This window comes from Hypoxylon fragiforme (assembly GCF_022984875.1).
Source record: "Hypoxylon fragiforme strain CBS 206.31 chromosome Unknown GGS25scaffold_9, whole genome shotgun sequence".
Classification (NCBI taxonomy): Eukaryota; Fungi; Ascomycota; class Sordariomycetes; order Xylariales; family Hypoxylaceae; genus Hypoxylon; species Hypoxylon fragiforme.
This window is the reverse complement of record NW_026054764.1, coordinates 2,112,320-2,138,688: the sequence shown is the minus strand read 5'-3', so window position 1 is coordinate 2,138,688 and position 26,369 is coordinate 2,112,320. Positions and strand designations below refer to the sequence as shown.

General features: G+C 47.9%; 7 protein-coding genes across 7 annotated transcripts; 2 read left to right on the top strand and 5 right to left on the bottom strand.

The window, feature by feature from the left end:
* Positions 1 to 498: 498 nt before the first annotated feature.
* GGS25DRAFT_459630 (Pkinase-domain-containing protein) lies at positions 499 to 2,115 on the bottom strand. The gene is made up of 2 exons (XM_049258924.1): positions 1,860 to 2,115; positions 499 to 1,740 (listed from the first exon to the last, which is right to left on the bottom strand). The coding sequence occupies exons 1-2, from the start codon at positions 2,072 to 2,074 to the stop codon at positions 669 to 671; spliced, it is 1,287 nt and encodes a 428-aa protein (XP_049113302.1). The 5' UTR covers positions 2,075 to 2,115; the 3' UTR covers positions 499 to 668.
* Positions 2,116 to 10,394: 8,279 nt separating this feature from the next.
* GGS25DRAFT_459564 (glycoside hydrolase family 79 protein) lies at positions 10,395 to 12,848 on the bottom strand. The gene is made up of 3 exons (XM_049258923.1): positions 12,822 to 12,848; positions 12,565 to 12,759; positions 10,395 to 12,446 (listed from the first exon to the last, which is right to left on the bottom strand). The coding sequence occupies exon 3, from the start codon at positions 12,396 to 12,398 to the stop codon at positions 10,548 to 10,550; it is 1,851 nt and encodes a 616-aa protein (XP_049113301.1). The 5' UTR covers positions 12,399 to 12,446; positions 12,565 to 12,759; positions 12,822 to 12,848; the 3' UTR covers positions 10,395 to 10,547.
* A 1,512-nt stretch (positions 12,849 to 14,360) lies between these two features.
* On the bottom strand, positions 14,361 to 16,131 carry GGS25DRAFT_459514 (uncharacterized protein). The gene is made up of 4 exons (XM_049258921.1): positions 15,631 to 16,131; positions 15,410 to 15,551; positions 14,590 to 15,333; positions 14,361 to 14,516 (listed from the first exon to the last, which is right to left on the bottom strand). The coding sequence occupies exons 2-4, from the start codon at positions 15,537 to 15,539 to the stop codon at positions 14,467 to 14,469; spliced, it is 924 nt and encodes a 307-aa protein (XP_049113300.1). The 5' UTR covers positions 15,540 to 15,551; positions 15,631 to 16,131; the 3' UTR covers positions 14,361 to 14,466.
* A 2,907-nt stretch (positions 16,132 to 19,038) lies between these two features.
* Positions 19,039 to 20,479, top strand: GGS25DRAFT_508101 (uncharacterized protein). Its single transcript, XM_049262441.1, has one exon. It carries the CDS (start codon positions 19,444 to 19,446, stop codon positions 20,194 to 20,196), a length of 753 nt encoding a protein of 250 aa, XP_049113299.1. The 5' UTR covers positions 19,039 to 19,443; the 3' UTR covers positions 20,197 to 20,479.
* A 64-nt stretch (positions 20,480 to 20,543) lies between these two features.
* Positions 20,544 to 22,250, top strand: GGS25DRAFT_508100 (uncharacterized protein). The gene is made up of 4 exons (XM_049262440.1): positions 20,544 to 20,885; positions 20,943 to 21,041; positions 21,110 to 21,510; positions 21,580 to 22,250. Exons 1-4 carry the CDS (start codon positions 20,819 to 20,821, stop codon positions 22,030 to 22,032), a joined length of 1,020 nt encoding a protein of 339 aa, XP_049113298.1. The 5' UTR covers positions 20,544 to 20,818; the 3' UTR covers positions 22,033 to 22,250.
* Positions 22,251 to 23,666: 1,416 nt separating this feature from the next.
* GGS25DRAFT_534816 (uncharacterized protein) lies at positions 23,667 to 24,745 on the bottom strand (the record flags this gene model as incomplete). The annotated part of the gene is made up of 1 exon (XM_049265813.1): positions 23,667 to 24,745. The coding sequence occupies one exon, from the start codon at positions 24,743 to 24,745 to the stop codon at positions 23,996 to 23,998; it is 750 nt and encodes a 249-aa protein (XP_049113297.1). The 3' UTR covers positions 23,667 to 23,995.
* GGS25DRAFT_508094 (uncharacterized protein) lies at positions 24,684 to 25,759 on the bottom strand. The gene is made up of 2 exons (XM_049262439.1): positions 25,516 to 25,759; positions 24,684 to 25,457 (listed from the first exon to the last, which is right to left on the bottom strand). The coding sequence occupies exons 1-2, from the start codon at positions 25,689 to 25,691 to the stop codon at positions 25,322 to 25,324; spliced, it is 312 nt and encodes a 103-aa protein (XP_049113296.1). The 5' UTR covers positions 25,692 to 25,759; the 3' UTR covers positions 24,684 to 25,321.
* Positions 25,760 to 26,369: the final 610 nt, after the last annotated feature.

The following is a 26,369-nucleotide window of genomic DNA, read 5'->3' as shown; positions in this document are numbered from 1 at the left end:
GCTGGCGTGGTGAGGGATTCAAAAGACGCAGGGCGGTTTGACCCGATTTCTCTGTAAAATCCAATCAATACGCCTCGATCATTGTTCAATTCGACCCCTTTAGATTCTATCGCCTAAATCAAGGTCCAACAAGCGATTCGACAGCCCTTACTATCCGTTCTACATCAAAAAGGTAGCTTGTCTTAGAATTGGGCGCAGGGCGAGGGGTCGCTTGACCGTTCTGGCCATTCAACCAAGTGTCAAGGGAGAAACGGATACTAAAAATATGGACTCCTATGCACGCCAGGAGTATAGGGGAATGCAGGGATAGATACCATTCTGAATTCATGCATTTCGAAGCTCGAAAATCGAGCCCGAGACTCAATTAAAAGACAACCATTCATCTTGATTCCGGGAACGCCAGGCCCTATGTGTAAAGCGTTGCGGAAGGATGCATAAAAAAGCACAACGAATTCCCATATTGCTCATTGAAACCATATGCCACACGCCTCAAAGCCCTGAACTTCCGTTACTCATGCCCATGCGTAGAACTAGACTTGGATATCCCTTGAATCAATCAATCAAACAATCGATCAATGCAATCAACCTTCACGTCCATGTTCCTCTTTTGCTGCCTCCTGCTTTGTTGATTCCTCCGATTCAGCCTGTTGCTCGTGTGCTGTCTCGCTCTATAAGCCACCAACACTAGCAGTAGCTGGAGCTTTCCCGGCCCGTCTGCCTAGTAATGTGGCTCCATCAAGGCTGAGTTCAAAAGCGCCTCGCTGCTTATTGCGATCACGCACTTGTTGTCGAGCTGCTTGAGCTACGGAGGCACTGTGCTGGCCATATCCTCTATCCTTATCGCCCTGTCGATCCCGTTCGCGTTCGCGTTCGCGGCCACGCTCACGTTCCTGGTCCTTACCCAGGTGCGTCTTACGCATGCTCTGTTCGAGTTGTTGAGCGGGGGCATCGGCCTTGTTGTGCACGTACTCGGGATCCGATTTCTCCTCTTCCGAATCTTCATCAAGGCCTTGTAGACGTGATGGTGCGGCGCCCGCCTTGGTGCCCATCTGCTTCCTTCGTTTCGCCTCTTCTTCTTGTCGATGTACCGAGTAACCGACGTCGAAGATCTCACGTAGATTGACCGCACCGGGCGATCTGAAGTCCATGCGACGCTCACCATCGAGCAGTCGTCCGGCATCAAATGCGCGCAAGACATTTTCGTTGGCCTTCTTCTCTTCACGTGGCGTAACACCAGCTCCTTGTACCCAAGGATGGTTCAAGAACTCTTTAATCGTATATCGCTCATCAGGGTCGACGGTAAGTAGATGAGTGATCAGATCCTGTGCAGACTTGGAGATGTCATCCCACCATGGCGAGAGAAATGTGTACTGTCCTTTGGCAACCTTTTCCGTAAGAATTTCGATGCTCTCGTCATAAAACGGAGGAAAGCCGCACAGCAGGGTGTATAAAACGCAGCCTAGGGCCCACATATCGACGGATTTCGAGTATCGCTCATCTTTCACAATCTCGGGTGCTGTATAACCGACGGTGCCACATGGTGTCATGGTTTGGTTATCCCAGACGATCTTGGACAAGCCGAAATCAGCAATCTTGATTAGCCCAATGCCTCCTGCGCCAACCCCTTTCACGAATTCACCCTCGTCGACCTTATCCTCATCACCGGGTTGCTTCGGCTTTGGGAGCTTGGACGCGACGACCGGTATGGGACTGAATAAAATATTCTCGGGCTTGATGTCACTGTGGATTCACATGTTAGTACATTGACGCTGTGGCAGGGCGTTGATGCAGGGGCCCCAAGTTCTTGGTTGTCCAGTGACGTCAGCGCCACCAAATTTAGCCACCTTAATACCACTTACCGATGTACCACACCCTTTTCCTCGTGAAGGTATTCGAGGGCATTCGCAACTTGCACAATGACATGTCTTGACAATTCTTCGCTGAAATAGGTCAGGCGTACTATTTGATGAAATAGTTCTCCGCCGGGTGCCAGTTCCAGGATAATATAGTAGTATTGTTTCGATTCTGAGAAGTCAACCAACTTAATGATATTCGGATGGTCCAATTGTCTCATGATCTGAACTTCCTTCAATATGTTTGCACGCTATTGAGATTGGTTAGTGCCATTCGTAACCATGCTTTAGGAGAGGAAGAGAGGAAGAGGAAGAGAGGAATAGAGATGTAAAGATGTGAAATATTGATGTGACCAGAGAGCACAAGAATAGAGGCAGGCGGAGAGAAGACACATGTGAAAAACTTGACAAATGAAATGGAATAACTCCGCACCTCTGCTGCCTTCGGAACCTTCTTAAAATCCGGATGTAAAGCCTTGTTGCCCTAGAATTGGACACAAGAGTTGGTAAAGGAAATATTATAGTTTGCTGAAAACACGAAAATAATTGTCGAATGAAACATAAAAATGACATGGTCGGCGATAAAAGCTCAACCATCAACGAACTCACCTGCATATTATTCATTTCGAATTTTCTGACAACTTTGATGGCAACTTCGCCGGCATCGCCCGTCAGATCCTTCGCTCGATAGACATTACTGAACGCACCATCCCCCATCTTCTCCAGCAATTCCCATCGTTCTAGACCAGGGTACTTGGGAAACTTGTTTCTACTTTCGTTTTCTTCTTGAACAATCTTGGCAGCGTGGGTTTCTTCCGTCCTACTCCTACTCTTAGTGGAGCGCGATCCCGAGACATTCTGGTTAGCCTCGGCGTGGTGGGCAGCAGTAGCATCGGCCTGCGCTACTCGGTTTGGATTTTGAGTATCTCCAGGCTGAGCAGAGTAGGCATCTGGCAGATTGTTACGTTGATTTCCATTGCCCGCTGGCTTACCAGGCTCGGATACGTGTGCCATGGCTTTCTGTTGATGCGTGGCAGAGTGCGGGGGTGAATGTTCATGTTTTCGCGAAGGTTCCTCGTAGTTGGTCACCCTGGCTTGCTTGCCTATTTACAACAAATGATGTCAGTGGGAGGATGCGCAAGGTGGCATGCAAGGTGGTAAATGGGTCAATGGGGAAGATTTGGGTTTAAATCAGGCAGGGAAATTAATAATGTGAAAAAAAAGCCAGAATAAAGGTGAGTCAAATAAGTAGTGCCGGGGTGCAAAGGTGAAGGCAGAAAGCAAAGGTGAACTGGCGAATTGGTACAGATGTAAAAACAACGAAAAATAGAAAGGTCAAATGCCAAGGTGAAAAGGTGAAGGAAAGGGAGACCGCATCAGAATGGTAGCAGGGTCGTACGTACCATGACGGATGAAATTCTTCAGTTGTTGTATTGTCGACATGGTGATTGCGGTTACCGGATAGACGTCACACCCAATTATACCTTGTAAACCTTCTCTTTTGTTCTTCCTCTCACTGTCTCTCGTTGCGAGACACGAAACTCGGAGGTGCCACCGGTTCCCAGAGCCCCGGGAAGTTTCAAGATCGAGCTAAGTAAACCGAAATGTAAAGTGGGTGCCGTTTGCGATAGATAATTAAAACCTAGCCGTTGGGAAAATAGGTAGGTATGCAATGCGACGGAAAGCTGCCGAGCCGTAATATGTAATTCGCAGCTGGGTTATCTTGGGTTATCTTCAATGTTGGATTGGTATTGCTAGGTATGTAGGTATTTATGGATGATCCAAAAATTCGTAAAATTCGGACTCGGGTTCGGAGCGACAATTAAGACACCCGAGCGTAGGTATATACGTCAGTAAGGAAGTATGTAGATACTGATACTAAATAAGTTATGTATGTATGTTGATAGTTATAGATGGTTATGGATTGATTTGGCGTGGAGTAAGTAGGCTCGCGAGATGCTAAGGTTGTTTCCTTTCTTCTCTTTCGCTGTAACGCAAATCACAAGATCTCTATGGCTGGCGCTGTTATCACTTTCTGTGAACTCTCCTTTCTCAATGCTAGCTAGACTGAATGAGACTCGAGTCGCTCTCACTTAAGAACTGTCTAAGGTGGGTTATGTTGAGTAGAAAAAAAATACAGATCTAAAATCCCCAATGAAGAAAATAGTCGATCAAAAATAAAAGAGGATAAGACGACAGTAATAGTGTAGATTTAGTCTGACGTTGACGTTGTGTATTTCTGGGGTGGAAGGAATAAGGAATTAAGAATTATTCAAAGAAGAAGAAGAGAAGAGTGGAAAAAATGACGACTTGTGTGAGTGGTTAAACGCCTGGCGACATCGAAACCACTACGTACATTACATGGTTATGGGCCTTACTCTACCTAGCGCTTGCACATGTTGTACCGTATCCGAGATCGATGTCGCCTGATGATGTAGTGGGCTAATGCTAGCTGCTAGGTACCAATCTTAATAGAGCCCATTACGGGGGCATGGGGGGCGGGCCCTACCTCGTTCAGCGTCCAGCATCGTCCTAGCGTAAGCAAGTCTAAGCCTAAGGGCAGGTATACTGCAGGTATACTGCAGATACTGTAGAATGATAGAAAGAAAAGGAAGGAAAAGAACATTTGAACATTCAAGTTACCCCCAACATTATTGAACTTCATGGGAACAATGTTCCCGAACTTCCCCTTCCCCCAAATCCTGATACAAGTCCATACAACTTGAAGTACATGCCTAGGGTACTATAATACATCCCAATAATAAAACCATATGATGTAGCGTGAAGGGAAGGTTCCAGTTGCCAGTTACTTTGTTTTGCCACGGAATGACACTTCAGATAAGACTCATAAAAAGAGGCGTTAGCTGAATAACAGCGTACCAACAGGAATTGAATACATGCACCAAAAATCCGGAATTTTGTAAAAGGAAAGTCCTTAGTGTGCGATTCGGGCAATTTACTTGGGGTGATGACAAAACCTGTTCAAGGTTGGTTTGGTTTAATGAAAAAAAGATAAAAAAGATAAAAAAGGAACAAAAACGACATGCAGACATGCACGAATACCTAAGTACCTTCTACCATGACCATCAATGTACTTGCATACATATTCAAGAAAGCCTTACTACGTAGTAGAAAGGGCGTTTCGGCTAGCTGCCCGCAATTGCTTAATCTAGCACGAGGTAGGACAAAGCAACGAATCAGGTTAAACTGGGGAGCTCATTGGGGGTCAGGCACGAAGCTATGTACTCAATGTACTGTACATCCATTCAGTATGTGACCCAGAAAATGGGGTACGACAGGATTCCCATTAATCTACCAGAAACTGCAATTAGTGACATTGGGTATGTTACATAGCATTTACCTGTATATAAGATAGGCATCCTATAACTGTAGCTGTAATTATATCCACCTAGAACTGCAAACATCTCGACTCATCCGAACCGAGATACTAGATTTAGAGATATGTGCATTACTTGTACATAAGACTTTTCATCATCGTCTTCATCAGCATCGGAAATTAAGCGTGGTATCATTCCCAGATAAACCTGCAATTGGTAATCCAAGAGAGGTTAGCTGAAATAGGATGGTTCATTGACAGGGGAATGTGTAAGTTACTGTAGTATTCAATGTTATGTAGGATGTATGTAGCTATACTCCATGTATGTATCATGGATGGCATTGGATGCATGTACTATACTAGTGCAGTATATGTACGGAGCATGCTCATGAACCCAACATTGTTGAAAATTATGTATACATGTGTGTACTGTAGCATTTTCTGCACATTTACAATGTGTCAATGTGGCATGTTTATGTTCATGTTCATGTATCATTAAATGATCTGCTTGTACCTAACCCAGAGAGCCGATGTATCCAATATCCAATGTGGAGAGAACTTGGAAGCTTGGTGCTGGATCATAAAGCAGCATTGATATGGCGATGATAATTGACCATACCATGTTGTAAGATTGAAGTACACTATCTGCAATCTGTTTGCTTTTTTCAAATCATGTCCCTAGGTAGGGGTTTTTTTTTCCAAGTCGTGAGACTTACACCACATATGTATGTGTTGTGTGCTGTGTGCCTAATATCCGAGAAGATAAAAGAGGCTTCAAACTAGTACCTAGTATTTCCTAAAAGCTCTAGGTTAGAGTGTCCTATATAACTATGTAACTTTCAATGTTGGGCAGTACCTATCTCGATTCATTCAACGACCATAACAGAATCATCAATTGACGAGCATACATGTAACCTCCCAATCTTGAAATCACCCGGGACATCACTCATAGTACATATTTACATGGAATGTGCATACATAGACTCATCTATTTCATCTCATCTCAATCCCAGATCCGGACTTAAAAAAAGTTGCAAACCCGACTACTCCCAATATCGAAATGCATACTACTAGTAGTACATACTACATACACATACAATACATCAAGACGGGCAATAGAAAATCAACATTGAATAATAACCATTCTGTCTTTCTTTCTTTCAAGTTCTTTCCTTTTTTTTTATTCTTTCTTTTTATTTCTCTTCCTTTTCCCTTTTTTCTTGTCTTACAAGGTCATTGGATCAAATTCTACGTATTGTACAAATCCATGACTCTTTCATACTAGGGACCCCCGATGAAAACAAACGCTCTATGACGTAGTTAGTATCGTCATTTTCTCAGACGGTCCCTCTTCTCCACTATATTTCCTTGGGAATATCCAGCGCAGGGACCAATTGCCTTGTGACGTGACCCTAGAAGACCCCACCAGAGCAAAGTGCCCACATTCAATCCCTACAGACTTAAGTCTCACTCCTATTCGTTCTCTTCTTCTCAACTCCCTTGGCGGATAATTTATTAGGCCAATGACGATGTCAACACCAACTGCTTTGCATGATGGCGTCCGATTCCGCGCCAGTTTAACAGTTTATCTCGAACAGACGGCACAGATCAAAGCAGGCTTCTGCAAGCTGCAAGGCTATTATTCTATATTAGATATTTGATAATGAATCTGTATGAATCTGTTCAATCCGATATAGAACATGTCGGCGTCAATCATGCAAATCATTGTAGATATTATTTACTATTATGATTCATTTCAGCCGCTAAGATGCCTAACATGCCCCCAAGGCTAACTAGCCATCCCTAGCACCACTCCTCAGCCTCAAAGCCTCATTTTATGTTCGAACAATCCAAACAGAAAGCAGTAAGCAGCAAGTACGAACTTTATCTATCTCGTGTATCCATTCGTCTCGTTACAAACTGACCACCATGTACTCACTGAGCTGGCGTGACTTTCTACCTACATACCTACTACATTTATCTCTGTCGACCGAATACGTCGGCCATGCAGCTGCTGTGTGACGTTCCTTGAAACGACACCATCACCTTTCACCCTCCATTCAACCTCGATATGACCAGTACTCCCCGCTCCGTAGCATCTTGTGCATCATCAGGATTCCCAAGCCTTCTCGTTTATCGAAATATCAGCGCTGATCATTCATGATGTAGGCATAAGCCGACACTGTAAGTAGTATCTACTAGTCTCAAGCGGGGAGCTCCCGCATACGTCAGTCAAATCACTTCCCCCAGATTGCCGTATCAGCAAACATTGCTCATTGGCACGGGTCGAGCCCGGTCAACGGCTCAGCCGTCATAGGTGCCGTACATTAATCAAAAGATGGCCTGGATAATTACGGGAGGTCTTTCATCTGCAAATGACACTTCAGCACTTTAAATCGAACAAGGAACAATCTCTCCTCAACGCAACCTTGAAGGGGCTCGATGTTCTAACCTAGGTACATTTAGCGAAACACTTCGGTCGAGTCGGGTTGTATGGATCCTCCAAATCTTCAGGTCAGATACAGTGTCCACGCGCGTGTGCATACACCTCAAGCTGTGTAACTTGAAGTTCCCACTTCACTAAGTATAGCTACCTATTCCATCACTCCCTTTCTTGGAGCGGTTGGGCTCTCGGGTTGCATTTCTCGGCACACTCAATCGAGGTAAGCTTCTCCACGCGACTTGGCTCAACTTGAGTTTCTATGTGGATTACACAACGCCTACTAAGCTAGGACAGTTTCCTCCGGTTGTAGTCATCATATCTTAGAGAAGTGTGTCTTGGTATATCCATAATATCCTGCACATTCGTTAAATAGCATCTGGCTTTACCCCTGACTTTCTCTCCGGTATGTTTCATCGAAACTGAACTATCGTGTACTGATATAGGAGGCCACTGACTACCATACAGATAAGTACATTCCCAGGTAGATACAACATTGAAGAGATCTACCCTTGACTCTATCCTTGACCAGACATTATAGTATCATGCATTACGTCATGTGTATATGACGTAATTCAGGCTGTGAGAATCCAAACTTGAATCCCTCGGGTTTTCGCTTATGAGATTAGTAAGTCGGCAGTGGTAGTAGTGTAGGTATGTACATACATGTATACTACTAGGTACTAGACCAGGTAGGTATGTTAAGGTAGCATTAGATCTAGGGAACTGATTCAGGCAAGAATCTCCATCTCGATACCCGATATAATCAAATAAGATCGAAGGGTTCGACGCCCATCCAACTGGGTATAACTTATCTATTTCTTTTCTCCTTAAGGCTAGCCCTATTGTGTTCACCTACATATGTCACATACCGGGAGAGGCTAGCACTTCGCTGTCAGTTTGATAGATGCTACTTAACACACTCTGCATGACCAAACACGGGAGCTATGTCAAGTGTGCATATACTTAATTACTTGCTTACTTGAAGTTTCATGAATGTTTAGGGAAAGTACAAGCTTCTCTACCTAGTAGGTAGTTAAAGCGTTGGTGTTCCTCTTTTTGATCCAAAGAAATCATTCAATGGAACCCCTTATTTCATATACTCCATCTTTATGTGCGTGTTAGTTACACTAGGTATGGGAGAGGCGATCTCAGATGAGCCGAGTCGCGGGGGTGGGTTGGAGGGACGAGCAGTTTATCTATCTGTGCCACTGACTTACATCTTACATGCCCCAGTTCTCAGAGGATTGGATGGTGGATGGCTGGAACCTGTAGGTATGAACGGTTTTTGTGCTTGCTCCACAGATATGGCGGGCTAGACATTGCATCACGATGCGACATGGTGAGGTTGCCGACCCAGTGTAGCACGCGTAGGGGCAGAGTAGTATCAAGTGCCGTTTATGCTGCTAGAATTTAGGTTACTCACTAGCTGACTGACATGTCTACGTATTTTGGGACCTGAGATGTGCTATAAGGATCCGAACAGCCGTGGTCTTGTTTACACGACAAGAGCAGCACCTAGCCCGGCTGTCACATCGTTCCCCCACACCCCTTATAACAGAGCGGTCGGTGGTGTTAATGTTGGTGTTGGCATTGGGGTTTGTTAGCAGAACGTGTGTCTGACCCCCCTTTTCCCATGGCATAACTCTAAATACCAAATCCCCAAGTCCGAGTAACCGATGTTGATCATGGACCAATCAGTATCTATCTACTAGGTAGGTTAGGTACATATATCACATTGGCAACCCGGCTATTATCAGAACGAATATCACGGTTGGAGCTGCGCTGCGCGAGTGGTGTTGCCGAATACCTACCTACCTAGGTATGCTACGCTGTTACGTAGCTATCAAGCTCGCGAACGTGCCTACCTAATAGCCTACTAGGTAAGGTAAGGTAGGGGGTAGGTAGGGGGGTCATGCAGACGGCTATCTATTCCCCTAGCGGTCGAATGAACATTTACCGAGCCATACTTGCCTGCAGGTATTCGTAGATTGGATCTTTGATGAGATCATTAGATCCTGCCCGACCCCTACGTTATCTCTGGTGGATTAATATGGGACGGGGTGGGAAGGGGGTATGGGATCCGAGAGGGTGGGATCCTGATTGTGATTGTGATGGATTCGGAGGATATGAGATACGGAAACGGGATGGGATGGTTACTTCTTTTTGGATTAAACGTTAGGTTGGTAGTTTAGATATATTACATATCGAGCTCAGTGTAGTCTTGACCGGAGTCTGTATCTACTCAGCTTTTCCAAGGCGTTGCATATGTCACGAGGCGGAGCCTAGAAGACGCAGAATAACATCGTTGCTGCTCGGGGAACTCTTAACATCTTCCTGGAGGTTACGGATGCTACGTACCTAACCTAATATACAACTGGGCACGTAGCAGTCTTTGCCCTAGCTAGTCCCCGGGAAGACAGACCCTAGACAGCACGTATCATACCAGTATCGTTTTAGCTCTTTACGGGTATCATAGCACACAATACACCCCGGATACTTTCCCCGGAGTTAGGCTCCTATTTGCCCGCTTCGTAGCCGTGCCCTTGTTGTTGGGTATCAGTTCTAGTATTCGGGCTCAAATGTGAGCCATCCTAGAGCAGCTAGTTCGAAACAACCTGGCTGGCGCTGTTTCCAGGGGGGAGATTCTAACTGGGGAACATGGGCTGGCGATGGAGTGTTATATGGTAGAGCCAGGGAGACGGGTAAAGACTTCGGTAACCTCATATTAGGATTTTGATTTCGTCAAGTGCGTAGCCACGGGCATTATTTCATCCCATCTCAAGCCAATAACACACGATGAAGCACGTATCAATAGCCAAGGTAAACATATCACAAGTAAACCGAGCCTCAGCAAATATTGACCATATTTCTAATTCCATAACTCCTAACCTATGCTAGCGTATCCATTATTCTATCACGGCTTACACTTAACCTTATCCGTCGACAACCTCAGCAACACCGCCTCGCTACTCTTGACCGTGACCCTCACGACCCCGTCCTTCACAACTAGGTTCTCGGTATCCTTCCTCACGCCCTTCACCTCCTTCCCCAGACTCTCAAACGTCCACTGGCTGCCCCCATACGTAATCGTATCCGCGCCGCCTCCCGCGCCCAGCGGGCTGTTCAAGTGCGCCACCTCGACGGTCTTCACCCCCGCGGGGACGTTAATATCAAGAACGACGCTCGGCCTGTCCCCCGCGTCGGCGTTGGTCTTGTTCCAGTAATTCAAGTTCGCGACCGCGATCCTCCTCACCACATCGTCGTCGTACGCCGCGTACGCCGCCACATTTGCCGGGCCCTTGACATTTTCATCATCCCCACCGCTGCCACCAATATCCAGCCTCGCGACCCGCGTCTTCCCCGAACCTCCGATGAAATCCGCAACAAACGGCTGCGAGTAGAAGTTCGCGAACACCTGCGCCGCGTGCCCCGCGCTCGCGACGGGCAGCCAGAGGTTGTACCCGGCGTGCATGATCTGCTGGTAGTTGACGCGCGCGACGCCGCGCGCCATGCAGTGCAGGTAGAAGTCGGCCTGCCACAGCGCGCTGCCGAGCCGGTTCTGGTACGCGTACGAGTTCCGCGGCTGCAGCGAGTTGCCGACCTCGTTGAGGACGAAGGGGAGGCCCGGGCGGCTCCGCGACAGCCACGCGATGCTGCGCGCCGCGAGGTCGTCGACGTAGCGGTGCGTCGCCGCCATGTCCATCAGCCCCCGCGCCAGGTCCGAGGCGCCTCCCGCGCTGCCTTGGTAGTAGTGGTGCGAGACTTCCTTGATGATGCGGGATGAGTCGATGCCGAGCGCGAAGCACCGCTCGACGTCGAGGAGGGGGCCGGGCGGGACGTTGCGCCCGTAGTGCGTCGCGACGTCGAAGGCGGTGAAGAAGCGGCCCTTGGGGAGCTCCTTGACGGCTTCGAGGATCGCGGCGGTGTACTTCTGGTACTCCGCCACGTACGTCTGGTTGGTCAGCGTGCCCTGGTACTCCGGCGGGTGCAGCTCGATCCCGCCCTCGCCGCGGTAGGTGTCCGAGTACAGGTTCGGCTCGTTGCCCGGCTGGATCGAGTGGATGTTCTCGATCCCGATGCCGTGCACGGCGGCCTGCGTCCAGGCGATGGTCTCGCTGAGGTTCTTGGTCGCCATCGGGACTTGCACCATGTACTTGGCCGTCGGGAAGTGGCGCGTGAAGCCCCAGTACGAGGGCCCGATCGTCGTGTGTCCGACGTCTTGGTAGTTGTCTTGCTCCGCTACGGGGAGGGCGGGCGCTTTCTGCCCCGGGAGGTATTTCCCGTAGTCCGGAGAAGTGCCGCCGAGGCGGATGATGGGGTGCCCGCCTGTCCGGGACGTTATGGCCTGGATGAGATTCTGCGAGAATACGTTGGGCTTGCCGTCGTCGGTTTGGGCGTACCGCGTGAAAGAAGACTGCTCGAACGCGAAGCCGCAAAAGCTGGTGTCAATGTTCGCAGAAGCGCCTTGGGCCGTGTTTTCGGGGACCTTGACGGAGAAGGGAGGGGTCTTGTCGGGAAGTACCGCTGCGGATCCAATTCCCGTGATGGCCAGAAATAGCGAGACCGGCTTGGAGGTTTGCGACCACATTTTCATCCAAGATAACCGAAGGGCACTTATGAATTCGGACGGTCTAGCTTTAGGGGGTGGGAATGGAACTTGGGAAACGAGGGAATCGAGTTCTGGAAGGAGGACATCCCCAAGCGATTTATATCCCCCCCAACTCCCCCAACTCCGCCAAGCACCATATTCAAGTTGGGGTGCCATGATGTCGCATCTTGGTCGACTGACCTTTGATCTTGCTTGCTTGCTTGCCTGCAAACAAGGGTTAATCAGGTTGTGGCAATGCCGGTACCTTTTCCCAGCAGGAACAAAACAAAGAAGTCAGATAACAATGCAATGTTCCCCACTCTCCCGTCTTGCAGATGCTCACCCGCAAATGAGGATTAAAGGAAGTCGATATTAATGGGATGGTGTAGGATGGTGTAGGATGTCGTGCTAAGTGGGAAATATTTAAAGCTCGGTTCTCGGGCGCGCGCGATCAGGACTGGACAGTTGACTGCCTTGAAGGGTTACCTAGTAGTTAACCTGCATTTGCGGGGTGTCAGGGGGGAAGGCTGGGCAGAATCTTGGGTAGCCCAAGTTAGAGCATTGTACTTCTTATTATAGGTAGGTAGGCAGGTATATTACCTCCACTAACTATGTAGTAATGATCGTCACATCTTATTAGAGCCTCCTTGATCCCTGGCAACTCGCCGAGTCCATCATCTAGTTGTTGACTTATTAATAGACTATCTATTGTTGCGAGTTTTCTTCTCTTTGCATATCTCAAATCGCTAAAGATTCTTTACTCACCTACTTACTTCGTAGCGATACTTACATCTGGGCGTAATAAGTATGTTAGGCACGTTAGATGTCTGCACGGTCCATGGCATTTCACCACATGGATACAATGAATAGGGATTCAGTAAATACTAGGTCCCTGCATACCATCGTATTTTCCATAGGCTGATTTGCGGCACTGCACTTTATATTTAGAGCTTCAACATTGTCAGCAATCGAAGCCGATCAAGGTTACCAGGTTGAGAAAATATACGAGATCAACTTCAGGTTATCTGTTATTTTTTTCTGATTTTTGTGCAAGTGAACCAACTCAATTCTTGGTTCAGTTCTTGATGAAAAGGAGAATTCAATTAGAAGACGTCGGTTGTCGCCTTGTCGCGCTCGGTTATCGCTAGTTTTAGCATTGCCTCGTCCCTTATAACTCCTACCCGAGCAGTCGAGTTGGCCAAGAATGACAACGCCGCTTAGTTGCTTCGAGTAATCATCATTGCTAACCGCTTTAGTCACGATCCTCGATCCTGGCATCTGGGCAATCTCTACCTCTACACTTTTAGAAATGCTATTGACATTATGTAAACTTTTAAGATGAGGTTGATGATCCGTGAAACTTTGGTATTCCTATCTGATGGCTGCTAGTTAAGATCGGATTGTACGATAGATATCTAATTATAGACAGTATAAGGCTGAATGCACCAACCCCTGCTCCTCGGCAGACACCGAAGCCCACGATCATCAAGCAGTTAATATCAAATAAGGTAGGAACCGGGCTTGGGCTTATCTTCCTTTTTAAGGGGATACCTACCTACTTAATCGAGAACCTGCCGTAAAATTATCCAGAAAAAAGGACCACAGAAGGATTCAAGCGAATTTCCATGTATAAATATCATCTAGATGACTACAAGTTGGATATGTGCTGGTAATGTGTAATCCGTATAGGTAGCAGATATAGACGGAGACTGCTACCGGATTCTGGGGATTTTAGTGTTTATATACCTACACAGTCTTACCTAGAACGAGGCGGGCGATAGTTGTTCGGGTGGAATACATACTATGCTTGGAGTTGGCGATATCGTTTTCGATACATGCACTTGTTTGTATGGCGATAGCGATATTCTTGGATATTACGATATGTTGTAAAGAACCTTGAAACTAGCCTACATATGTAGGTACATAGATACTATGTAGTTATGTATCATTGTATGTCGGGAAGAAGTGAGTACCTAGTAATAAATATGGGTCATTTTGCAGCCCCATTGCATCCAGTGCATCAAGTAAGCTAAAGAAATCGTGCTGTGGCACTGCCAAGATTCAGCCACAGAAGCCACAGCAGCCGCCTTTTTTCTTACGGAACCTCATCTCTTCCCAAAAGTTCCGTCACATACACCACATACACCACATACCACACCGGCCGCACTCGATTGCCTGGCAGGTAACTCAACGTTCGTCCTTCTCTTGCTGGACACCTAAAAAACAGACTGATCACTTTTTGCTTTTAGCGACATAATGAGTTCCGTCGGGTGATGTAGGTCCTCGCATCATGCACTATACCAAATTAGCAAATGAGACTAATGATAATAGGCAACCAAGATAAAATCAGTGAGCAGATGATACATACCTTGTCTTTCCATCTTCACACTAGCACTCTCCCCCCCTTCAGGACGCGTTTTGCAGATGTTAGAACCATCGCAGCATGCGCAAAAGTCAAACATCTTGGAGTAGTGCTCTCCGTAATCCATCTCATCGAAATCAGGAGTTGGAAGCCTTGGAATCCTAGGAGCCTTTGGTGGGACTGACTTATGGCCATGATGTCTATGTTCATGACTATCCCAAGCTTCGTCTTCTCCATCGCTATCATAGGCCTCATTGATTCCCTTATGTCTTGGAAGCATCGGCCTCGTGTGAGTACTTGTGCGGCGGTGCAAGTTTCCTGAGGATGCTCTATCGACATCATAATATGCATCGCGAGACGATTTCCGATGCTTACTCAGAATGAGGTCCTGTTTCACTGGGGACTCATCTCTCACATGGCCTTCAAGAAAATGCACGGCTTCCCTATGCTTCCTCCGTGGCTCCTTGGGGCCCTGGGAATTGTGGCACGATTGCGTTCCTGTTCTCTCCCGCCAAATTTCATGACTGCGACGGCCACTCTCGGTCTGCATTCGAAAATCAGGGATTGTGTCTGTATTCTGCCTTAAAGATAACGCTTGGTGATGGTTGTGGTTACTGTCCACCGAGCTCTGGTCACGTTTCTGTAATACCCCACCATACTCCATGCCTACAGACTGGTAGTCATACCGGTGGGCATAACCAGCCTGAGGTTCCTGATGGGAAAAGTTCTGGTACAATGGCAGTTGGGCAACTGGAACTAATCAGTTTACGAAGACATAACGCTTCGAGATTGATGCATGGCCGAGCCATGTATAAAGCCCACGCACCTTCCTGGCCGCGTGGAAGCTCCATTACGTATTTCATGGAGACGATGTCTGGCTTATAGCTTGGACGGCGGACGATTGCTAGACGTTCGCGATCGCCTGTGATATCCATAAGTATAAGTGATGCAGACATGGAGAGCAATTTGTACGACCCAACTTACGCAGTTCATTGATGCTAGTGGGTTCAGGACGTGTGGAACGGACTCTGCTAACTTTTTCTGGATGATCCATGATGTTTTGGTCTATTGAAGACGCCCTTTTTGATGGAAACTATTGGGTAGGTAGATGAAGAGGAGAGATTATGAAAAGAAGAAGATAGAGGAGGGTAGAGAATGGGGTGGGCTTTTATGTAGAGGTGCTCAGGCAGGGTAGTATGTCCCCCGGTACGTCTCTCAACTAACCAATCAGGAAAGACTTTCCAGCCTCTGCGCACCACGCATTGCGTGCGGCCACTCCCGTCTCACCTGGCGAAGGTTAAGGCAGTCTCAGCAACCCAAGCCGAACAACCTCGCCAGATCCCAGGTCATGTGATTCCTAGTTAATCACGTAAACCTCTGGTCTACGTAATACTTTAATGGGTAATGCGTTTATATTTACATGCATTTATTAAATCATTTTATTTAATGTCCTACAGATCACGTGTCGTGTTACTAGGCAGCGGACTTTTGGCCTAGGTTGCCTTCTACCTTCCATGAGGCTTTTCTTCCAAGACATAGGCATTACGAGTCCTATGGACGTCACACCTATTGCCGCACCAACTTGTACCTAACCGTCGCGCCCTCGCATTCTTCGACCACCGGTTCCCATTTCCCGGCGGAAGCCTATCAGCTCATCTCATTACTTTGACATTGTATCTACACTATATTTTATTTCCTCGTTTTCTAGGCTTCCCCTTATAACTCCTTATTTCCCCTCACACATCTCAGTAGATGTATCTTGGCCACGTCATCATCTACTATGAACATTTCCCTTTCCGATCTTGAAGCTCCGCGCTTGAGGATTGATTTAATGTTGCCTGCCTAGTATGTCTTTAGGTTAGGTAAGTAGGTACCTATAGATATAACTCTTGGCGGTTCTTCTTATTTTCACTGCTCGACACCTCCAATGATGCCCCCAAACATTTTTGATAAATGGACATGTCCGTACTGGTCTTGGGTTTATCATTTGCCTATATACCGTCTCGTACCCGTCCTGCCAATGTGCAGTAGACAATGGGGATTCGATTTTCCCATATTTATTTAAGTCAATTTGTGGTACGTGGTATATCGTCGACAGATTCCACGAATCGTCCCTCTAGTGTCTCCTGAATGGTGCTTGACGAGTGTGAGTGCGAATACATAATATCGTGTACACACTTCACCGTGGGTGTTGATGGAGTGTGAAGTATCACGAGGTGTAACCTCTGCAACTGCTGGAATACTGTACACATCGATTGATACACCTACAAGGCAACCTTGTACTTTCCCATGGCATATTCTCCTAGGTACATCACACAAGTAGAGTAGAGTCCTTGTGTCAGGTAGGCATCCCAGAAAGAAATCGTACAACACCCGGATACGCTTCTTGCCAATGCTATTATTCCGCTGCAGACACGTGTAAGTTTAGTCAATTTATTAGAATGTTTCTTTCAACAATGTCAAGTATACTTGGAAACAAGTCACGTATCCATATTCGAAGATACTATCAAAGCCATATCACCGAGCTAAGTAGTCCTTGGCGTGAAAAGTTTCTTCCGTTGACCTAATCGCTCTGATTGGCTTGTGGTCTAAGGGATATAGGAATTAGAATCTGATGCCTTGCGGATCATTCCGCTTGATCAGCTGTTGAGCATAAACCTAGGCAAAAGGGGTCTTTAGTCGACTTTGGGAGTAGGCGGGGTGGTTTTTTTTGACGTCACGCTTGGTACAGTACTTCTAATCCTTATAGCCCCAACTACCCTAGGTGGGTAGTATCCAATTAGGAGGCGATACGTGATGTCAGATCGCGGCCACTGCTGTGTCGGTATCACTCGACATTCGGCATACACACTCAACCCATGCAGCTGAACGTGAGTATCCTCCTACGCCTTTTTTCGTTCATTCATTCGTTCACAAAGGCAATGTTTCGCAAATTGAATTGAGCCGCAATTCTTTAGTGTAACACGCAATGCAAGGCGTGGATGCACAGGTACACAGACAGATGGATCCAATTAGATTCCGCCTATTTGATTTACGGCCGATCCAAGTGGTTCGCTCAAAGGGGCTTGCGACACACGCACACTATAGGTAGGGCAAACAAATAATTAACTGGGTGTGTGTTCCTTCGGGGGGAATGGGGAGCCCGTCCTCGCATCGGTTTAGACGCGCGACCCGGGCCCCGACGTTGAGCACAACACAAAAATATTGCCGGGCTGGGTTGGTATAACCATAGGTTAGTTGGGCCTGATGTTCTAAGACCTAGAAGAGTACCTACCTAGGCAGTCGGGAGTTGGAGTTGGTGGTACAGACTCGTACCGAATCAAGGTGCGCTGCCTTAATTCGACGCGGTCTGGTACATCCCCGAGGAAGCTTTATTCCCCTTTTGGGGTGAGGTATGGAGATGGATTAGGCGAGACGACGGGAGGAGTTACTTGGCTGCGCTTGCGTTCATCGACCATATTCTCTGGGGGTTCTTGTTCGCGAATACCTATACATACTGATTGGAAAGAACATGATGACTCGCCGCTGGTGATTCGTCATACCTGAGAGAGCAGGTTAGGTCTAGACGCCCTTGAAGCTGGCTAGAGTGGAGTACTCACGATAAAACGGACCCGGGGATTCAGAGATTATGGGTTAGTATAGGCTCGCTGCCTCTCCTGTATAACGTGGGGCTTTTTATCTTGCTTCGTAGGTCAGGTAGTTAGTCCTGGCTACATGTGTCTTTCATGTTAGTTGGATTGAGGAGATTCGTTCGTGATTAAAGGGGTAGGTAGGATCTGATGTTGCATTTCGATATTCTCTTGGAGATGTGTTGGTGATAGAGTGTCTACTTAGGTAGGTAATGGATGATGAGATATCCTTATGGTTCAACGAGGCTTTGTGTGCATAAAGAGCTGGGAAGGAGACTGATGATTGAGTTAAAGGGGTTGCAGGTAATGTGGGGACTATACTATACTGACACAATCTGAAGTTGGTACTTGACTAGGGGCTTAGGCACTATATTCGATGTATTGTTCAAGTATTGAATTGTGGCAATTGAGAACCTATAAGTCACACTATATAATAGGATTCTACCCATATCTTATACTCTAATGAGTGCTTCGCTCACTTTCCAATGAAGTCTAATGTTAACGAGATACTCGGAAAACGTATGGGTTTTGGCTTGCAGAATCTATTAGTATGGGTCGTGATATACCTGGATGTTATAGATAACACGGCAACGAGTTCAGTAACTTATCATATACCTAGGTAGGTACCAACTGTCACGGGTCGAGTCTTGTCTCCGTAGACCCACGTTTAGCCCCCCTCCCCCTTTTTTTTCAAAAGAGAAAGAAGGAAAAATAAAGTTTGGCTGGAATAGTAGTAGGAGTCTTTCAACGCTTAGTAGGTAGAGACAAAAGAACAATCCTTATGAACACAGGCATTCTTTCTCCACATACAATCATGATTATTCGCGTACAACTTCATTGTTCTCATACATATTGGTATGACCACGTGACAAATACATCGTTATCGTTATTGAGATATCTTTATGATATATAACATTGATGAAATCCGGCGAGATATAGTTACGGGATTTAAGGATAGGCTCGTTTCATAATCAAAGACCTCAACTTGCGTGCGCACCGACTGCATCTCCAAGCTTCATCGAAAGTACCTGAAATTCATCGTACCCCACCTACCAGGGCATAGACAGACGCAGCAATGGCTCAAAACGACGAGACGCCCACGTGGAACCCGAGCGATAGCAGAATGGCAAGTCAGACATTTTCTAAGGTCATCACTAGTAGCGATGCCAGCGTGCTAACAGTGGGTTTTTTCTAGGTTCTCTTCAAGGACTCGTTCAAGCTGCGGACGCTGATGCTCTTCGGCGCCGTGATCCAGCTAACGCTGCTGATATGGCTCTCCACCAAGGTAGTCTTCATGATAACCATGTCCCTAGTCGGCCTCACGATCTTCCGCTCCCTCGTCGTGATCATGGAGGGCTACGCCAGCAACCCGTACGTGCGGAACGTGTGCCGCGGGCGCACGATGGCGATGCTGCCTCGTCGCGCGACGGGCCGCTTCGAGGACCCGCCCGCCGCCGACCCCGTCGTCGTCTTCCACTTCGGCGTCCGCTTCAACCACCCGCTCGGCCTCCTCTGCCCCGGGGGCCCCCAGATCACCCGCCACTTCTTCCAGTGCCTCGACGAGATCCAGGAGCAGGCCGAGGACTACGGGCTGCTGGGCCTGTCGAGGTGGCAGTCCGGCGACCGCGGCAGCCAGAACACGATGATGTACGTCTTCTACTTCCGCGACCTCGAGGGCCTGGCCCGGTTCTCGCAGAGCGACATCCACCGCGACGCGTGGGCGTGGGCCAGCAGGACGAACCCGAAGTACATCGGCTTCTTCCACGAGACGTTTAGTGTGCCCCGCCACGCGTACGAGACGGTGTACGTCAATATGCCGCGCACGCTGCTGGGCGACGCGATGGTGTGCTGCGAGGTGGATGATGCTGATGGGCAGGAGGAGGACAGGGAGTGGGTTCGCACGCTGGTGGATGCGGGGAACTCGCGCTTGCAGACGATGTGGGGGAGGATGGGGAGGGTGCAGCGGAGGAGGAGGCGGGAGTAGGAAGGAAGTCTTGGGAGTGTGGCTTTGAGGCTTTATCGATGATCGTGTTGCATACCTAGTTCTACCTTTATGGTGGTTTTGGAAAAATATAGTATATGGTCTTGACCCGAATTTACCTACTTGGTGACTTGTTAAATGAGAAGCAGTTGTAAAGCAGTTATACGAAATATTTGGCGACTGAAAAGCACAGGGGGTGGCGCATTGCTGTGTGATAGGTACATAGGTACTAAGCACTAGCCACAAATGACACATCACCATTTTGTGTGTGTGTGGCTGAAGCTATTGAGCCCCATAAATCTAGCTAGGCGGCTAAGCACCTAGGGTAGCTAGAGTACCCAGTTTAATAGCTAAGGTAGTAAAATAGACCAATGAAAAGCTATATTTCGCGTTCCATTTCTCATTCAACCAACTTTGCGCGACGACAACTTTGACAACTTTGGGAAGAACAACCGCCTTGTCTCTTCTTCCATCTCTCTTTTATTACCCCCAACCTCAATCGCCTTTCATCATAAAATATACTTGATCCCTGAACAGTCAAGTATTGATCGCAATTACACATTCTCTCTGTGTAATATTTAATAATTGATTAATTCATTCAATTCCCTTAATTCCCTGCGCAATCATGGGGAAGAAGAAGCGCGGCCACCCCGATGTCGAGGACATTCTTTCACGTCCTTGGTGTTACTATTGTATGCTACAATGTTTCTAATTTTCAGACATGAGAAATTCACTAACAATCTTACCAGGTGAAAGAGACTTTGAGGATCTCAAGTTGTTAATATCGCATCAAAAAGCTAAGCATTTCAAATGTGACAGATGTGGACGGCGACTTAACACTGCCGGAGGTAAACAATCTCACCACTTCACCCCCATCAATCCTATTCAATTTTGTAACTAATTCCAATGCGCGCAGGTCTCTCCGTCCATATGAATCAAGTCCATAAGGAATCTTTAACGTCAGTCGAAAATGCGCTGCCTAACCGACAAGGCCTCGACGTAGAGATTTTCGGTATGGAAGGAATCCCCGAGGACATTGTCACACAACACAATCAGCGTATCATCCAAAACTTCTACCAAGCTCAAGCCGAACGTTACGCTGCCACTGGCAATCCTCCTCCTGGACAGGGCGAGAAAGGGCCAGCCAAGAAGCTCAAGATCGAGACTCCCGATGAGATCAAGAAGCGACTAGCAGAGCATCGCGCAAGACTGGCAAATCAGAAGTCTGCTATGAATGGAGGAAGCGCAACCCACACACCTCGCGAAGGCTTGCCCGAACGACAGAGTCCTGCCCAAAGCGCATCTCCTGGCGCATTTGTACGTATTTTGATACACCTGGTCTGGCTCTATCTCCATATGCCTCAATATGCTAACTATGATTGACAGAACTCACCTTTCCCTCCACCTGGCGGCCAATACCAAGGCTTCCCTCCACAGTCTGCCGTACCGGGCTACTCACCGCCTCCCCAGTACCCTGGCGCATACCCTCCGCCGACGTTGCCTACCCGACCTGGAACCAACCTCGCTGCACCTGCTGGATTACCTCCTCGCCCGGGACAAGCTGGCTGGCAAGGAGGTTCTTCGACCATCGACGAGCTCGTATCCGGTGCTACACAACAAGGCGATGATATCGACCAGATCATTCGAATGGCAGAGGCTGGCATCAAGCCAATTAGGAAATCCGAAGCAACTGCCGAAGCAGCGGCTGAAGGAACAGAGAAGAAATCGAAGAAGGACAAGGACAAGAACGTAAAGATGATATACGACGACGAGATCAGCCCGGAGGAGAGAATGGTGATGATGCCCAAATATACTTTCACCCCGGAAATTAGTGTCTAGGATGATGGGGGGGGAAAACAATCATGTAAGATATTAAAGCAGTGATTCTGGGTGGGTAGTATATGTGTGCTGCATTCTTGGAGCTAACATTAGGAAGAATAAGTTCGCTTTGAGGCCCTGGGCAGTTCCACCGAGGATTAAAGGTACTATACCCACAACCAGGTGAGAAACTGCATCCGTAATATCGACCTCGGGCGATAGTGGGTGAAGAGAGTACCTTCTAGTTAGGTAGGTACCTACCTAGTATACAGGTTTGTATCTCGTCTACCTCAAGATTGCTTCAAGACATCAATACATGTCCTATTAGTTACCATTTATAAGTGAGCACTGAATCCAGACTGAATGTGACGAGTATATAGTAATGGGTGAGTCGATGTTAAAGCAGACCAATCTCTGTATGGCTGAGTACTTATATTCAAATGCGATGGCCTTTTTCATCTTTACCCCCTTTCCTTCTTGGACATTAATAGCATCAGTAAGTGTGAAGCAGGTAAGCCCACCTTTTTCTTTGAATGAGATTTAGATCAAGTTAACCTAATAACATACTAGTAAACTGGCCATCTACCATTTTGTATCCAACTTCGTCATATCCAGCTCTCAACGCTCCTATTCCTCCTTCTCAAATCCTCCCAAGTCTCTCGGGCAGTAAGTGATGTCAAGCCGGAATTCCTACTTCTCCCACGAGTTGGACATTTCAGGGTTTATATGGTGGCCCAATATCGATGGTGTATCTATTGTCTCAATTATGTAAGTTCTCCCTGGCCTACCTACTGAAACAGATATTTGTTCGATTGGGCTGAAGCGTATCTCGCCCTAGGTACTAGGTACCTAGTAGCCCAAAATCAGAAGACACCGAAACCGAGTCACCGCAGCATCGTAAAGGAGACTCTGGCCAGGCTGTGTCGCACGTATGTATATTTCTGCGTGTATAAAGCAAAGGATTCTTGTATCTAGCGCGGCTACTCACCCTCCTCGACTACACCGTGATGAAAGCCGCGGAATCGTATGAGTTGTATTCTAGGCCGCGCTGCGGATGTGGGATTGACGCAGGAAGCAAGTGCTATGGTGCTGCACGTGGTATGATTGGCAGCATCTAGTTTGCTGGTTACTGTCTCGACAATTGGTTGCGCATGAACTCCAGGAGTTGTTGCTATGGATGGTAGAGAGAGCTACTGACAATGTCACCATACCTGTTCCATGACAATACTGGGAATGCCGTTGTTTTTGGGAGGGGATGAGAAGCAGTTTATGCCTTTTCCTGTCGTCTACGAGTACCCGTTCGACGGAGAAGTTGGGCCGGATGCAGCGATGGGTCCGTCAATTGGTACACTGGCGAGGGGTGTCGTGCTTGAGTCCGTGCTATGACTGTCACGGGCTGAAGTTATGGGTTGGCTATAACGACTTATCATTCTTGTCCCCCCTCCCACCCCCTTTTCTATGAGTGGCATTCCCATGCGTGGGCGTGGGCGGCTATCGGTACTGATTATTATATCATGCCTTCTTGCATTCCACGAGCATCCAGCGGCTTACCAATGAAATCGACAGCCTAGGAATATCTGTCTTGGGCGCATACTAGGTAAGGAATGATTTATGCAAAACTTCGGTCGATCACTCGGATGGAGATTCTTGGATGGTAATGTGCATACTTTGTATAACCTGATTACTCTTGCTAACCAATAACAGCCATTATCTACCTATATACAATGATATCAACAAAAAAGGGGGGAAACATATATACATAGTTTAACAACGGTATACCTACCTAGGTACACATGGATATCTGGGATTCATTTGTACATATATACAACCTCGAATGGTAGGCGGGTAAGAAAAAGCAACCGTCATCCTCCGACATACTGCCCATCTTCATAATATACAGCATGCGCTCTAAAGCCCGCCGAACGCATCTCCTCCAAGCCATATAATCTAACCAGGGGGTATCTTTCACCTTGCCCCAAGCCACCTACGGCCTCCCCACATGGAACGTGGCCAAAAACCTCCCATTCTGCGCCGCAATAACCGGGCTCCCATGGTCATCATCCAGATACGCCTTCTTGAAGCCGATCTTACTCGCGAGCCAGTCCCTCGGGACCGTGTTGATCTTCGCATCCACCCCCTCCGTCGCCCTGATCACCCTGGAGCCGGAGGGCTTCGTGTCGTACGCGCCCGCCGGCGCGCCATTCAGCACGAGGTTCGAATCCGCGAACCCCGTCGTCGCGCCAGCCGCATCCAGCGCCTTGAGGCTCACGGCGCCGTCGCACCCCCGGATCAGCGACACGTCGCCCCACCCCACGCCCCGCTCGTCGTACGTCAGCTCCAGCCACGTGTTCAGCGTGTGCGATTTCCCGTCCAGCATCACCCCCTCGACCCCGCGCACGATCCGGCCCTCGAACCGCGCCGGGAGCGACAGGAACCGCGTCTGCCCGGCCGGGATCGTGACGTACCGCGCCGGCACGGCGTCGCAGCTGTTGTGGTACAGCCAGAATGTGCGGGCCGCGGTGTCGGCGTTCTTTATCTGCACGCCGCGCCCGGAGTCGGCGTCGCCGGGGGTTTTCTGGGCCTTGGTTGCGCAGGCGAGGGTGGTGGTGAGGGTGGAGAGGGGGGAGGCTTGTCGGGGGGAGAGGTCTTGGGGGTTGGGGTTGGGGTTGGTGGGGAGACCTAGGGTGGTCCCGGCGAGGAGGCCGAGGAAGGTGAGGAGGGAGTTCTTCAACATGGTTGTTGGATTGGGGATTTTGTGGGAGGGAGAGATGGGGATAAATAGGCTAAGGAGTGGCAGAGTCCATAAAGGAAAAGAAAAATCAACCGCTTTGTGGGGGGTGTGAAAGGCGTCTGACGAGATATCGCGATAATTCCCTTCGAGAGAAAGGGGGGAACTTTGGGGATCGCTAGCCCTTATTATATATCATGGGATTCTTGTGATGCCCAATCCCTCCTCGTCCTCCTTTCTCTCTCTTGCCTTCCTTTCCGACATGGACAGGAGTGACGCCAAAGGGGCAGTTCTCGGGATAGAAGGAAAATAGATTCCATGCCTCATTGTTTTAGCGTCAGGGACAAGAGCGGCACGGAACGGCCCCGTGGGCTTTCTTTTTATTACCTACAGAGTACATTCCTTGATACCTACTTAGCATAAGCCGGCCCGCTCGACGCGAAGAAAAAGGAGACGGGGATTATGAAGCTGGGGAGAGAAGAACAAACGCCAAGTTGCTGCATTTCTTTCTTCTTCTTTTGCTCTGGCTGGCTAGCTCCTGGAGGAAAAAGCTGTCGATCCTGCCGGATGGGGCGTTTACCATTATAGACTCGCTGCCCCTACGGCACAGCCTCCGCGCCTCGCATTGTTCGCGGTCTGTTCTTGGGTGTGTACATAGGTATGTATATATATATCTGAGATGTAGATGGCGCGATTTCCTAGTGTGCTGTGAGGGAATCTGGACTGATTCTTAGGATCCTTCCGTAAGGATTCCTTCATTTAGGAGACTTGCTTACATAATGATTCTAACCGTAGCTAAAGAGCATATATTGAATATATTGGCCTGATGAAAATAGATCACGTTATAACTACTCTTCGCTATCAGGTACCTAGCTGTGTAGTTGATGACAGGAAAGTGAAACAGATGTAAGGAGAGACATCTATCACACCTGCCCTTGACAGCCTTTACCATAGGCGTACAGAGAGAAAGAAGAAAGAGGCAAAGGAATAATTCTTTACATATCCGGATTCGCCTTTACAAGGGCCATCGTGGGATTTTCACAGGGATACTCACAGATTATTACAAGGGGGGCATGGTTTCTATTATTGGACGACCACTCTCTGCTGATTGGCTAAAAGTCCCCTTGACACCACGTTTGGGAATGGAGGCGACTAACCTTCCTGGGTTAGGATGGTGTTGGGCGGGTACCTACGTTAGCAATGGAGAATAGGGGGGATTTACGCAGTAGAACACGTACCTGTTATATGTACATATATGCATCCGCCTCCGCCTATCTATAGATGTTCGTCGTCTAAGGCTGTTTTCTTCTCAGCTACCTTCTTAATATGTACTAGGTACAGATACGACGAGGCTGAATACATATGTACCATTCAACTAACTCTCCTCGGATTATCGAGGTTTCCAACAACCCGGAGGAACGGATGAGCCCCCCGTCTCATCTCGCGGGCAAAAAGCACGTGGGATTGAATGGTAAGAGATATATGACATGGCGTATCATCATGTATTAGAGAGCTTACCTCAGCCACCGACTGCTTCCTCCCGTCGCACATGCAGCATTCGCGCCTGTTATCTCCGAAAGATGCGATCGAAGCTCCCCTACATAGCCTAGCGCTGTCGATTACTAGTTAT

Coding starts and splice junctions, on each gene's coding strand:
- GGS25DRAFT_459630 (XM_049258924.1), bottom strand. CDS start 2,074: ATGAGACAATTGGACCATCCGAATATCATTAAGTTGGTTGACTTCTCA. Junction 1,741..1,859: donor GAAAAGGGTGTGGTACATCG/GTAAGTGGTATT, acceptor GTGAATCCACAG/TGACATCAAGCCCGAGAATA.
- GGS25DRAFT_459564 (XM_049258923.1), bottom strand. CDS start 12,398: ATGGCACCCCAACTTGAATATGGTGCTTGGCGGAGTTGGGGGAGTTGG.
- GGS25DRAFT_459514 (XM_049258921.1), bottom strand. CDS start 15,539: ATGTCTGCATCACTTATACTTATGGATATCACAGGCGATCGCGAACGT. Junction 15,334..15,409: donor GCTTCCACGCGGCCAGGAAG/GTGCGTGGGCTT, acceptor GATTAGTTCCAG/TTGCCCAACTGCCATTGTAC. Junction 14,517..14,589: donor TGTGAAGATGGAAAGACAAG/GTATGTATCATC, acceptor AATTTGGTATAG/TGCATGATGCGAGGACCTAC.
- GGS25DRAFT_508101 (XM_049262441.1), top strand. CDS start 19,444: ATGCTCTTCGGCGCCGTGATCCAGCTAACGCTGCTGATATGGCTCTCC.
- GGS25DRAFT_508100 (XM_049262440.1), top strand. CDS start 20,819: ATGGGGAAGAAGAAGCGCGGCCACCCCGATGTCGAGGACATTCTTTCA. Junction 20,886..20,942: donor ACGTCCTTGGTGTTACTATT/GTATGCTACAAT, acceptor CAATCTTACCAG/GTGAAAGAGACTTTGAGGAT. Junction 21,042..21,109: donor GCGACTTAACACTGCCGGAG/GTAAACAATCTC, acceptor CAATGCGCGCAG/GTCTCTCCGTCCATATGAAT.
- GGS25DRAFT_508094 (XM_049262439.1), bottom strand. CDS start 25,691: ATGGTAAAGGCTGTCAAGGGCAGGTGTGATAGATGTCTCTCCTTACAT. Junction 25,458..25,515: donor GCTACGGTTAGAATCATTAT/GTAAGCAAGTCT, acceptor GAATCAGTCCAG/ATTCCCTCACAGCACACTAG.